This window comes from Pygocentrus nattereri, chromosome 22 (genome assembly GCF_015220715.1).
Source record: "Pygocentrus nattereri isolate fPygNat1 chromosome 22, fPygNat1.pri, whole genome shotgun sequence".
Taxonomy (NCBI): domain Eukaryota; kingdom Metazoa; phylum Chordata; class Actinopteri; order Characiformes; family Serrasalmidae; genus Pygocentrus; species Pygocentrus nattereri.
Window position 1 is genome coordinate 26,227,101 of NC_051232.1, and position 14,601 is coordinate 26,241,701.

The window sequence follows — 14,601 nt, forward strand, 5'->3', positions numbered from 1 at the left end:
CCGTCAGGTGCAGGTTGAGTAAAGAGATACTCGTATTAAGTTAAAGATTAGCCATAAACTATCTTTAAAAGAAAGGAAAATTAATGTTTATTGGTACATACGAAATTAAGAAGACTCCAAGATGATTTCCTTTCCTAGCATGCAGCCAACGAGGTATTATGTGAAGTTTGTACTTTATTTTCATCTTATATTATTTGCTATCATGTATGCTACCTAGCTAACATGGTGTTTTTTATGTCTAATACTGTGTATTAGTTTTCACGGTTTGATATGGAGAGGACTTCAGTAAAACCCGTTAAAGAAAACCACTTGTGTCTGCTTGTGCATCGGGAGGGAGTCACAGTGAAAACTCGAACTGTCTATCGACGCAAGTGGTCAATGCAGAAGACGACGAGCCAGCTAATCTCAACGCGGTCGCGCCGGCGCAGCGAGTGTTTATCCGGACTGGCAGATGAGTGAAAATCGCGCACATCCACGTACCGCATGAGCAACAGTTTAAAATCAAAGCCATTAAGTACTTGGACACTGGTAAGAATAGGCTAAGAAGAGGGCTTTATGAAAGGTGCTCAAAGGATTTCTGTGAATGCTTAACACTGCTATGTGGGTGATGAATGCAACTTACTTGCTAAGTTAAGGTGAATTAAATCTTGCCATTAAAGCTGCTATAAGCTTAGTTTAAAGATTTAAGCTGAAGGGTGAAATTCTCCACTATATTTAAAGTTCCAATTTAAAGTGTGTTTTGATAACAAGTGAAGGTTATTTACTATTTGCAATTTTGGTTAATAATATGTGTATCAAATGAACAGAGGTTTATTTACATTTTCAAGGTGAATTTTGAGTTGTAAGATATTGATAATTATAGTTCATGATCATTTCTGCTTAAACAGATATACACATTTCAGAAACACATTTAAAAGATATTTGAAGTAATACTTCTTTCTTGCTAGTATTAGTTATTAGCATATGACATTATTTTTGAGTAAACAATCTCACTTATAAGGCATTCACAGTCATAAGAGATACTTGCACATTAAGGGACCTAGTAATTCATCCAGAGATTTATTCACACTTCAGATTTATTTACAATTCACATTCAGGCATTCCATTAAAAGGCAATTCATTGATAATGGCAGAGTCAAGTAAGACCACACCCAAGGTAAGGGACAATGTTAGGGACAGTGAAAATAAAGACCCTTCAGAAGATCAAATGGGAGAAGATGCTGATGTGCCACAAGAGGAAGAGCGGCAAAACGAAGTGCCACATCCAAGACCTGGTGAACGAATTCGCACACTAACGGAGAAGGCCAAAGAAATGCAAGATAACAAAATCAAGGCACTTCAGCAACGATTCAACTACATCTATCAAAAATGGCGAATTCAAGCAAAATTTGCCAAGAAGCAATTGTCACAGTCCTCAGAGCCCTTATCTGAAAATCTTCTGAATGATATCATGGTTGATGTTAGAGGCCTCTGTGCTGACCTCCAGCACATTTATGAAGCGCTACGTGGAATCATAGCTCCAGACCAAGACACATGCCGCACAGTTGACCGGTGTGTAGAGATTTCAAGTTTCATTGTATCCAGAGCATCGTGCCTTCTGAGTGGAAACATTTTAGAGGGAGAAGAACAAGACTGGCCAGATGCCAGCTTGCTTTGGAACTCAAGCAAGAGTGAATTCAGTTCTGTCTCTTCTATCCCTAAAAATGCCTCAGAACATTCAAGAAAGTCTTCTGTGAAACGGCAAGAAGCTGCTGCTGACGCTGCTGCAAGCCAAGCTGTTCTGGAAGTGTTACGAGAACAAGAAAGAGAACAGCTGGAAATACAGCATCTAGAGGCAGAAGCTAAAAGGAGGCTTGCTGCTCAGGAGGCAGCTGCCATGAAATGTCTGCTAGAACAAGAAGCTGAAGAGATGAGGAGGAGAATAAAGAGAGAAGAAGAGAAAGCTGAAATGAAAGCTAAACTTGAGGAAGAGCACAACGCTCTACAAAGGACTTTGGAGGACAAACGGAGAAGAATACAGCATTTGGAGATAGTGAAGGAACTAACTTCTGCGCAGGCAAGAATGCAAGTGTATGATCAAGAATTGGATGGAAATAAAGGACATCCCAATACAAAGGACACCCTAACTCATGAGTCGGGCCCCACAAAGCAATTACCCCCGCCAATGTTTCCTGCCCCTCAAGCTGTGATAACCTCCACAAATCAAAGCACACCTGAGTTAATCAAAGTCTTGGCAGATGCTTTAAGTGCTAACAGAATCCCAGTTCCTGAACCATCAGTATTCAGTGGGGATCCACTGAAGTACAGTGATTGGAAGCTCTCCTTTGAAACACTTATTGATCAAAAAAATATTCAAGACAAAGAGAAGATATACTACCTCCGTAGATATGTATGTGGTCAAGCTAAGAATGCGCTTGAAGGATACTTTCTGCTTGGAACTAAATCTGCTTATGCTTCGGCATGGGAGATCTTGGAGGAGAGATACGGAAATCCATTCACAGTTGCAAAGGCATACAGAGACAAACTCCAAACATGGCCAAAGATTGGTGACAAAGACAGCTTTGAGCTCAGAGAGTTCGTTGACTTTCTCCGTAGTTGTGAGGCTGCCATGGTCCACATTAAAGCACTGGAGATCTTAGATGACTGCAATGAAAACAGAAAAATTCTGTCAAAGTTACCAGATTGGCTTATTGCGAGATGGAGTAGGAAAGTCCTTGAAATTGAAGAAAAAAGCAACAAGTTCCCTTCCTTTAATCAGTTTGTTGAATTCCTCACAAGAGAAGCGAAAATCGCCTGTAACCCAGTGACATCATTGCAATCACTAAAGCAAGGTGAAACTGAGAAGCTAAAGCCACAAAATCATCAAAATGTCAAAGCAAAGACACTAACAACAAGTTCTAATGAAGAGACTGTGAAGACATGCACTTTCTGTAAGAAGACTGGGCACATTTTGCACAAATGCAGAAAGTTCCTAGAGAAGACAATCTCTGACAGAATAAGGTTTGTCCAAACTGAAAGGCTGTGCTTTGGATGCCTCAAGTCAGGTCATGTCTCTAAGAGCTGCAGCAGTAGGAGTGTTTGTGACACCTGCAACAAAAGGCACCCTACTTGTTTGCATGAAGACAGAGACAAGGAACAACAAAGACGACCACAAGCTAAACGAAATCCAAGTCAAGAAAAGTCAAGTTCAAGTCAAGAAAAGAATAAAGAAAAGCCTCAAGAAACGCAACTTAAAGATACGACCACAGTTGCTACTTCAAACAGAGTAATCCTTGAAGAAGCCAATACACAGACGTCTGCAGTACTTCCTGTTTGGCTGTCTTCAGTCAAGCAGCCAGCACAGGAGGTACTGGTATATGCTCTGTTGGACACTCAAAGCGACACAACCTTTGTTTTGAGAGAAGTAGCTGATGCTTTAGAAGCTGACAAAGAACAAGTCAAGTTGAAGCTCTCTACTATGACCTCAAGAACCACAGTAGTGAGCTCCCAACGAATGAAAGACCTACAAGTCCGTAGCTTTTACTCCAGCAAGAAGATCTCTTTGCCACCAGCCTACACACGTGACTTTTTATTCCAGTCAACCGAGCTCACATCCCAACTGGTGAAACTGCCAAAGCCTGGCCCCATCTAGAACACCTCCAAGAAGATGTGGCACCTTTACAAGACTGTGAAGTGGGTCTGCTCATCGGTTACAATTGCTCGCAAGCCTTACTTCCACGAGAAGTTGTCTCCGGCAAAGAAAATGAGCCCTATGCACAGCGCACAGATCTGGGGTGGAGTATAGTTGGCTGTAGAAACCCCTTTGTAGATTATGGAGATGCCATCGGGATCAGTCATCGCGTAGTGGTGAGGCAAGTGACTCCATACATTGAGCCCTGCATCAACCTAAAAACAGAAATGCACTATGTGAACAGATCCAAAATCAAAGAAATTACTCCCTCAGACATCTTAAAGGTTCTCGAATCAGACTTCTTAGAAAGAGCGGGAGAAGAGGATTCTGTGTCTCAAGACGATCTCAAGTTTCTGTCAAAGATGGGAGAAAACATCAAGCAAAAAGATGATGGTCATTATGAAATGCCATTACCGTTCAAAGGGGAAAGACCAAAACTACCAAACAATTACTTGTGTGCAATACACCGTCTAAATTGTCTTGAAAGGAGACTAAGCAAGAACGAAACATATTTCAAAGACTATGTAAACTTTATGGACGACATAATCTCATGTGGTGATGCAGAGAAAGTACCCAAGCAAGAAATCGATAACAGCCCTGTATGGTATATTCCACACCATGGCGTTTACCATCCGCAGAAAACAGGGAAAATACGAGTAGTATTCGATTGTTCTGCTAAGTTTCAAGAAACCTCTCTCAATAACCATCTGCTTACTGGGCCCGATCTGACAAACACGTTGGTGGGAGTCCTGAGTAGATTCCGAAAAGGATTTATCGCTGTAACTTGTGACATTGAAAGGATGTTTCACCAGTTTCACGTTAAAAAAGAAGACCAGGATTACTTACGATTCCTATGGTGGGAGTACAGCAATCTGGGAACTACACCCTCAACCTACAGAATGAAAGTCCATCTGTTTGGAGTGGCTTCGTCTCCTGGCTGCGCCAACTTTGGCCTGAAACATCTGGCAGCAAAAGGGCAAGGTCAATACAGCGAAGACATCATATGCTTCATTCAGAGAAATTTCTACGTAGATGATGGTCTGGCAAGTGTTAACACTGAGAGGGAAGCCATTCAGCTAGTCAAGGAATCAAGGGAACTTTGTTCCACCGGAAAGTTAAGGCTCCACAAGTTCGTTTCTAATAATGAGAATGTGATGGCATCCATCCCAGATGAAGAACGTGCCACTGTCAAGGATCAAGACATGACCTTGAGCTTACCTCATATGGAAAGAGTGCTCGGCGTAGAGTGGTGCATCACCTCCGATTCATTCAAGTTCAGAGTGCAAGTGAAAACCAATCCACTCACAAGAAGAGGCGTGCTCTCTACAGTTGCCTCTGTGTATGATCCATTAGGATTCATAGCACCTTTTGTACTTCTTGGAAAGCAAGTTCTCCAACAAATGTGCAGAGAAAAAATTGGCTGGGACAATGAACTTCCAGAAAGTCTGAGACCTCAATGGGAGTCCTGGATTAGAGACCTTCCCAAGCTGTCTGAATTGGAAATTAAAAGATGCTACTTACCCTCAACCTTCCACAACATCAAGCGGTATGAGCTTCACCGTTTTTCTGATGCAAGCATCTCTGGATATGGTGAATGCACTTACCTGCGAGTTATTAGTGAGTCTGATGAAGTCCATTGCTCTCTTGTGATGGGAAAATCAAGAGTCACACCATCCAAAGTGACAACAATACCAAGACTGGAGCTCACTGCAGCAGTAGTTGCGGTTCGAACTAGTGACATGCTCCGCAACGAATTAGAAATTCAAGATTTGCAAGAATACTTTTGGACTGATTCCACGGTCGTTCTCGGCTACATAAATAATGATGCCAGGAGGTTTCAAGTCTTCGTATCAAATCGAATCCAAAGAATCAAGACAAGCACGAAGCCTGAACAATGGGCCTACGTTGCGTCTGAAAAAAATCCGGCCGATTACGCATCTCGAGGATTAACCGCAGAACAACTTAAGACCTCCAGCTGGTTCACTGGACCAAAGTTTCTCTGGCAAAGGGAATTGCCTGACAGAGAGCGAAAAGCGGAAGAAGTTAAGGATGATGACCCTGAACTCCGAAAGGCAAACGTCTTCAGCACCAAGGCAAAGGAGGACAGATTATTATTGGACCGCCTTGAGAAGTTCTCTGACTGGTCTAGAGTAGTGCAAGCAGTGGCCAGATTGAGACAACGAGTTAAAGAACAGAAAGGTAAAAAACAAAGAACCAATGAAAGTACGAGCTTAGAAGAAAGGAAAGAAGCAGAAATTGTTATAGTCAAGTTAGTTCAGGAAGAAGCGTTTCCAAATGAGATAAAGAGCTTGAAAGCAAACAAGGTTATCTCCAAGTCCAAGAACAGTAAGCTGTACAAGTTAAGTCCATTTTTGGACGAAGAAGGGATCCTGAGAGTAGGGGGACGTCTAAGTCAAGCATCCAGCAATACTTCCAAAGGGTGATCACATATCCCGCTTACTTGTCAAGCACTTTCACGAGCGAGTATACCACCAGGGACGTGGAATGACGGTCAATGAACTGCGAGCTAATGGATGGTGGATCCTAGGATGCAGCAGTGTAGTGTCGTCGCACATATTCAAATGTGTCAAGTGCCGAAAATACAGAAGACGTACCGAAGACCAGAGAATGGGCAACTTACCGGAAGACAGAATGGAAACAACTCCTCCGTTCACGTACACCGGCATAGACTGCTTTGGTCCTATACATGTAAAAGAAGGGAGAAAGAATGTTAAAAGATATGGACTTTTACTTACCTGTTTGTGTTCAAGAGGTATACACATTGAAATGCTCGATAATATGACATCTGATGCGTTCATCAATGCCCTAAGAGCGTTCATTGCCATAAGAGGAAATGTTCGTCAACTTAGAAGTGACCAAGGAACCAATTTCATTGGTGCAAGGCGAGAGTTTGCAGAACTCATGCAAGGAATGTGTGAAGAAAAGGTGAAGGCTTTAGGATGCGAGTTTCTAATGAATCCTCCAGCGGCACGTCACATGGGTGGTGTATGGGAGAGACAAATCAGAACCATAAGGAGTGTTCTCACTGCCATTCTTGACCAGTCAGCGCAAAGGCTTGATAGCTCATCCCTAAGAACCTTCTTTTATGAAGTGATGACCATCATCAATAGCAGACCACTTACTGCTGAACTTCTGAACGACCCATCCGCACCTGAACCATTGACTCCGAATCATATCCTTACAATGAAGTCCACTGTAATCTTACCTCCACCTGGACAGTTTATCAGAGAGGATCTTTATCTTCAGAAGAGGTGGCGGCGAGTACGGTATTTAGCCAACGAATTTTGGATTCGATGGAAAAAGGAATATCTATTGAGTTTGCAATCAAGACAAAAGTGGCAGAAGAACAGAAGAAACCTGAAGGTGAATGATATTGTGCTGTTACAAGATGACCACGCCCCGCGCAATGAATGGAAGCTGGCCCGAATTGTAGAAGTATATCCGGGGTCAGATGATAGGGTGAGAAAGGTCAGGTTGATCGTTAGTGACACCACATTTGATGGCAAGGGTAAAGCCACTACGATAACACTGCTCCTAGAGAGACCTGTACACAAGCTAGTCACTTTACTTGAGACAGATCAAGATGTTTAATGTTTATCTTGACATTCTATTCTGATTGTCCATGTTGTTTTTTGCATTTTATGCAAGGTTTAATCTTTGTTTATGTACACACGTTTTTGTGTAATTGTCACTAAAGTAACGTTTAAGGTTCAAAGGGCTCAAATGTACCTGCAACAGTCAGTAAGTGTTAGAAATCCCACAGTAAGGTTGTGAGATTTGGTGGGAGTGTTACTGTAGCTACTGTAAAAGTTACATGTTTACATGAGATTTCCAAGTCAGAATGTATTTTTGAGATACTCGTATTAAGTTAAAGATTAGCCATAAACTATCTTTAAAAGAAAGGAAAATTAATGTTTATTGGAACATACGAAATTAAGAAGACTCCAAGATGATTTCCTTTCCTAGCATGCAGCCAACGAGGTATTTTGTGAAGTTTGTACTTTATTTTCATCTTATATTATTTGCTATCATGTATGCTACCTAGCTAACATGGTGTTTTTTATGTCTAATACTGTGTATTAGTTTTCACGGTTTGATATGGAGAGGACTTCAGTAAAACCCGTTAAAGAAAACCACTTGTGTCTGCTTGTGCATCGGGAGGGAGTCACAATGGTGGTCTGATGTGCTAACACTCTGATTTGCCTGTTTTACTCATACCATGAGAACATTACACAGTGTTCTTTGGGATTATGGTGGTCTGATATGAAAACACTTTGATTTGCCTCTTTTATGGGAGTCCAAATTGTGGTTTATACAGAACCAATAGAGACTTTTTTGCTACCCCATTACTCCAAATTCCTACAGTAAAAGTACTTTGTACTCCTACAATGAGTACATGAGAGAGTGTTCTTCAAGAATATCACAGTCTGATATGATAACACTCTGACTTTCCTGTTTTATGGGACTCCAAATTGTGGTCTGTTTAGAGCCGACTAGACACTTTTCACAACTTTGTTATCCCATTACTCCAAATTCCTACTGTACAAGCACTTGCTACTCATACCATGAGTACATTATACAGTGGTCTTTAGGAATATGGTGGTCTGATATCAAAACACTGATTTGCCTGTTTTATAGGACTCCAAATTGTGGTTTATACAGAACCGAATAGAGAAATTTCACAACTTTGCTATCCCATTATTTCTACAGTAAAAGTACTTTGTACTTATACCATGAGTACATGAGAGAGTATCCTTTTGGATTATGGTGGTGTGATATGTTAACAGTTTGATTTGCCTATTTTATGCTATTTCAAATTGTTGTCTGTGTAGAGCCGAATAGAGACTTTTCACAAGTTCGCTACTCCATTACTCCAAATTCCTACTGCAAAAGCACTTGCTACTCATACCATGAGTACAATATACAGTGTTCTTTGGGATTATGGTGGTGTGATATGGTAACACTCTGACTTGCCTGTTTTATGGGACTCCAAATTGTGGTCTGTATACAGCCGAATAGACACCATTCACAAGTCTGCTACGCCATTACTCAAAATTTGTACAGTAAAAGCACTTGGTACTCATACCCTGAGGACATTATACAGTGTTCTTTGGTATTATGGTGGTCTGATATTGTAACACTCTGACTTGCCTGTTTTATGGGACTTCAAATTGTGGTCTGTATAGAGCCGAATAGACACTTTTCACAAGTTTGTTATCCTATTACTCCAAATTCCTACAGTAAAAGTACTTTGTACTCATACCATGAGTACATTATACAGTGATCTTTGGGACTATGGTGGTGTGATATGGTAATACTCTGATTTGCCTGTGTTATGGGATTGCAAACTGTGGTCTGTATACAGCCGAATAGACAGTTTTCACATGTCTGCTATGCCATTACTCCCAATTCCTACCGTAAAAGCATTTGCTGCTCACACCATGAGTACATTATACAGTGTTCTTTGGGATTATGGTGGTCTGATATGGAAACACTTTGATTTGCCTGTTTTATGCGACTTCAAATTGTGGTCTATACAGAACCAAATTCACACTTTTCACAAGTTTGTTATCCCATTACTCCAAAACTCCTAAAGTAAAATCACTTGTTACTCATACCATGAGTACATGAGAGAGTGTTCTTTAGGAATATTGTGGACTCATATGATAACACTTTGATTTGCCTTTTTATGGGACTTCAAATTGTGGTCTGTATAAAGCCAAATAGACACTTGTCATAAATTTGCTACCCCATTACTCCAAATTCCTGCAGAAAAATCACTTGTTTCTCATACCATGAGTACATGAGAGAGTGTTCTTTAGGAATATGGTGGTCTGATATGAAAACACTTTGATTTGCCTGTTTTATAGGACTCCAAATTGTGGTTTATACAGAACCAAATAGAGACTTTTCACAAGTTTGCTACCCCATTACTCCAAATTCCTGCTGTAAAATCACTTGTTTCTCATACCATGAGTACATGAGAGTGTGTTCTTTAGGAATATGGTGGTCTGATATGATAACAGTCTGATTTGCCTGTTTTATACGACTTTTATACGTACAGTGCCGAATACACAATGTACAGACTGTCTAATCACAGTTAATATGTTCATTTCTAACGGGTTTTTCACTGCTCCACGTTTTATTTCTGGTACATGTGTGTATTAGACTGTGCTTAGTTGTCTTTATTAGGCTGTAAGACGCGTTTTTCCCCATTTTAAACATCTGTACTTTAAGCGCAAGCTGTTACCGTAAAACGCCGTTTATACGCGCACTTAAACCTTTAGTGCCGATAGCGCGACGAGCTTTTTCTAAGTGCAGATGGCGTGAACGCGGTCCAAACAGACTATCTGTGGCTGCAAGTGTTGAGTTTTCTCAACTCAAACAACTAGATATTTTTACCTTCAGTCGTCGTCTCGGTGTTTGCGTCGATGCTCGTCTGTCTTCTCCGTCGATCTCTAAACTTAAGACGGACGAAAGTTGTCACCAGTCACGAACAGCAGGAACGAACGACCGCTTCGACACCTCAAAGTCGCAGCCCAGCGCTGCAGGTGTCCGTGAACGACGGAAGATCAGCGATCCTTTCTCAGCGATTCAGATCGCACTGTTACGCATTGTTACGTCACAATGGAGCTCAAAACGCAGACGCGATTATAAACGCTGTGGAACTGCGGTCTCCACGGCAACGCCGACGGAATAGAACGCTGCTACGTCACTAATGTGTCAAATCGTTGCACATCCCTCTCATCATCTATGCTTTCAGTCATGGCTGCATTCAGCTGTATAAGGAGTTCATTTTGTGCCCCAAAAATCTGATGAAATAATAAAATCCAGATGTAAAATGTTAATCAAATAATCTGAAATATGTTGCAAATCTAAATAATTTAAGAGAGTTAAATGTTTTATTAGGCCTTCTACTTATTTTCACTTATTTGATGCCGGTTTTTCACTCATTCTGTTGTATTTACAAGTTTTGCTGATAAATGTTTTACTTCTGGAATCACTCCTTTGTTTCCAAAATGTTTCTTCTGATTTTTGACCCGTTTTCCCGGGGGTCATGTCTCAGCTAAGGGTGTTCACTTTCTGTTGGTCATTTGATTTGGAGAGACAGGCCTTTTGAGCATGTAGCCGCTCGGTGTCAACTGCCCCAACACGGTGGAATATGTCGTACCGAGAGCTGTTATGAGTGCACCGCTGTTATGGCATAGCCGACACTGTGAGGGATGTGTGTCATACTCCTTCATGTAGCACATCTTGAAGTTTGTGGTTGAAATGATAAAAATGTTAATTTGGACGCAAACATAAACTTAGTTGTTAAACACTGTACTAGTTACATTCAAACGCTTGTAAGTGGCACCAGTGACCACAGAGCCCTGACCAGGTCGCTATTTTGTTACATTTTTAAAGTGAACGTTTTAACTTCAGTGAACCATTTGAAAAAATGAACATCTGATTAACTTATATATTGAATGAACATTATTATATATGAAACGAGCATTGTTATATTTTGAACAAACATTGATTTTTATGAAATCAACAGTGGAAAGAGACCTTTCTAAAATCAACACGGATATTGTTGAGGTTTTCGCACGTCACTGTCACAGCTAGGGTGAGAGTGGTGTGCCACCCAAAAATATTCAGCCAAGAACCGCTCTCTGCTCTTGAAGGTCTTGAGGACGGCTAACGCAAACTGTGTCAACAGATGGGCAACGACAAACACCACGTGGAGCTCACAGGGAGAGGTTTCTGAAAAAGTGGCCTGTATGCACACGCAGATGGGGAGGATTGTCAGTATACACATACATAAACATTCAATGAATAAACATCAAAGATCATTTTAAAAACAGCAGCGTTCATATTTGTTAATCCCAGTGATTAATCCATATACATTTTATGGATATATATGCCGCAGTCATTTCGGAACTTTGGAAGTTTTGTGCTCAGTTGTGTTTTGGGATTGTTTGGCTGCCAGTGGCACAAGGAACACTGTCGGGTGAGATGGAGGAATGGACTCTGAAGGCTAATATGACAAAGTCAGTCAAGAAGCTGAAGCTGAAAAGATGCTGGCTTCTACAGTGAGACAATAATGCAATACATACCTTTACATTCACCATGAACTACAAGCGGAAGCTGTTGCAGTGGGATTTCTTTTTTGGCTGGCTATAATGTGCCTTTAGATGTCTATGTAACTACAACTATATATCAGGCCTGTTTCTTACGTACTCTGACTTCAGTGCCCATTAACCCTCTTCAGCTTCAGTTAAGAGAGAGTTACAGGTCACCAAAGCTTGTAGGCTGTTTAGAGAAGGAGGTTTAGTAGCTAGTCATTAATACCCAATAACACGGAGAAGGCCCAGGAGAAGGAAAGTATGCAAATGTGAGCAGGAGTGAGCTGAGTGAGATGGACAGACAGTCAGGTATAATAACAAATACAGACACGCACATCTCTTTCATAACCAACATCAGTCCACTCTTTATCAGTCATTAGAACAGAAAGCAGATGTTCTAGACTGGCTGTGGTGTGTGTGTGGGAGGCTGCTGTGTGTTCCCTACTGACCACCATCATAGTGCTATGCATGCACTGTGAGTATTTCAACTTCAAGAACCACTTTATGAAATGTCCATAAAGGCTTGCTTAAGAAATATGCCGTCAACTATTTTTTTACAGTTTTTTAGTTATTTTGACTATAGTGCCCTCGGGCCCTTTTAGTGGCTTCTCTTCCATTTCCTCCTCCATCATCTCTTCGTTCCCCCAAACCCTGCATTAACTTGGGCAAAGGACCATCAGTCTTCCATCAGTCTGTTGTTCCTCTGTGCAGCCATGTAAACAAGAAGTAGCTGGGGTAAAGTACTGGCACTTCAGTGGCTCTCAGCAAAAGGCGTGATAGCCGTCTCTGGTGGACACGTTTTCGATGCGGGATGACCTTGTGTGTTTTCCTAGTTGATGGAACCTGTTTGAGTTGTCCGTGTCTAGTGCTTCAGTGTAATACAGCTTTCTTACTGTGTGAGATCGTTTCAAAGAACTCTTTTCCATTAATCACATCGTTTCCTCGCAATTTGTTTGCAGTTCTTTTTACTCTGTCCTCAGTGCCATCTGGGACACCCTCACTCTGGGGTGTTGTGAAATGATTCTATGTGTGGGTGGTATCGCGGAAAGGAGGAAGAGGTTCTTCCTGCTTTAATACTGCTTACACTATCAAAAAATGTTGCAGCCTTTAAACTTTTAAAACAGTAACGGGGCTTAGTTGAAAGAAGTTTTTTTTTTGTTAATAGGAAGTTCACTTAACTCAAAATCTCAAGTTAACTTGATTCCTTACTTAAAAGCTGCACAATTTTAACAGTGCACAGTGGACCATCTGACCAAAAGTCCCAAAAGGGTAACTGATGTACATTTTGGGGAATTTTGAGGGTGGAACTTTTTATGAAAAGTATAATTGAAAATACACTTTATGTATTATATATCAAATTGAACCATTATTTACATTTGATATATAGATAAATCTCCATTTACATGCACGCTACAAGTAACCAATTGCAAAATGACATGCATGTGAGTATCACTTAGTGTAGATGTTACCATAGCAACGAGCATCGCATGAGTGCAGTCAGTGATGGTACTTGAACATTCTTTTTATGTGCAGCACTCTGTGTGTGCCAAATACATCTGTGTACCATAGCTTTTTGTATTTTATTTGGAAGGGTGAAAAGAAATTAATCAAAAATTGAATATACAGCCACACACTACTAACATAGGCTGTGGTACTACTACAGTCATTTTTGTTTTTCAGTGTTAAAATGGGCTTAAATTATCTTAAGAATGCAGACTGACTTGTTTAGGACTTGGGCCTCGACTTCAGAATTGCCTGTACTGAATCGAGACTACTGTCTTGACCTTGGACTTGACTAGGGACTGAATGTTAAGACTTGAGACTTACTAGTTACTTGCAACTTATTGAGTTGTTCCCATTTCTGTTTCAATTGTATATAGATTTTATCAGTTAGCTTTATAGCACCTAAGAACAAAGCAAAATGCTTGTGTGGTTTTTTGAACAGTTGATGCTACTGCTAGCAGCATTCAGGTACTTGTTTTTCACAGTTAGTAAATCACTGTTTTCACATTCCTGAATAAATCTTTTGTCCTAGTTTGGTTTCTACAAGTATTTGCCCTAGCAGTGACAAAAACACACCATTCTTGCGTTCTGTGTCAAAGCCTGGAACTTATATAGATCGTGTTTTTTAATTTTGTCTGGTGTATTTCCACATTTTATGCATTTTTACATTCAGAGAGTACAAGGTTAATACTTTTCTACCTATATTTTATGCTAAATGTTATTACACTATGTTATATTGTAATACTAACCTAAATTCTTGCAATGGCAGGGTTAGGTGTTTTGCTCAAGGACACCTCAGTCATGTACTGTTGCCTCTGGGAATCGAACCAGTGACCTTCCGATCACAGTTCCCTCCAGCCCATGACTGCCCCACACAGCAACTCTGGTGGGACTCGAACCCACAACCTTTGAATCACATCTCAAGTGCTTGAATAGAAGTCCAATGTGCTATCCATTGCGCAACTTGGACATGTATTCCCTCCAATGTGTCCGAGGATGACCTTGAGGCCTCGTCCAAAGATGCCTTGCCTGGCAAACCTCCACCGCGAGGCGGCCATTGGGCATCCTGACCCGAAGCCCGAACCACCTCAACTGGCTCCAGTCAGCGTGGACAACCTCTATTCTGAGCCCTTCCCAGATTATGGTCATCAGTTGCAGGACTCGCTTGTAAAATCATGTTTTCTTTAGTTTTGCTTGTACAGGTTATTTCCAATGACATCACCACATCCATATTTTTATTTTGTGACTGCAGTTTTACAAAAAAGTACATAGTGACAGACAGAAGAAGGAAACCATTGA

At 40.9% G+C, this 14,601-nt stretch overlaps 1 protein-coding gene across 1 annotated transcript; it reads left to right on the forward strand.

Annotated features, from left to right (window-relative positions):
- The first annotated feature begins 4,650 nt into the window (after positions 1-4,650).
- Positions 4,651-6,114, forward strand: LOC119262023. The gene has a single exon (XM_037532803.1). The coding sequence runs from the start codon at positions 4,825-4,827 to the stop codon at positions 6,112-6,114; it is 1,290 nt and encodes a 429-aa protein (XP_037388700.1). The 5' UTR covers positions 4,651-4,824.
- The last annotated feature ends 8,487 nt before the right edge of the window (positions 6,115-14,601 follow it).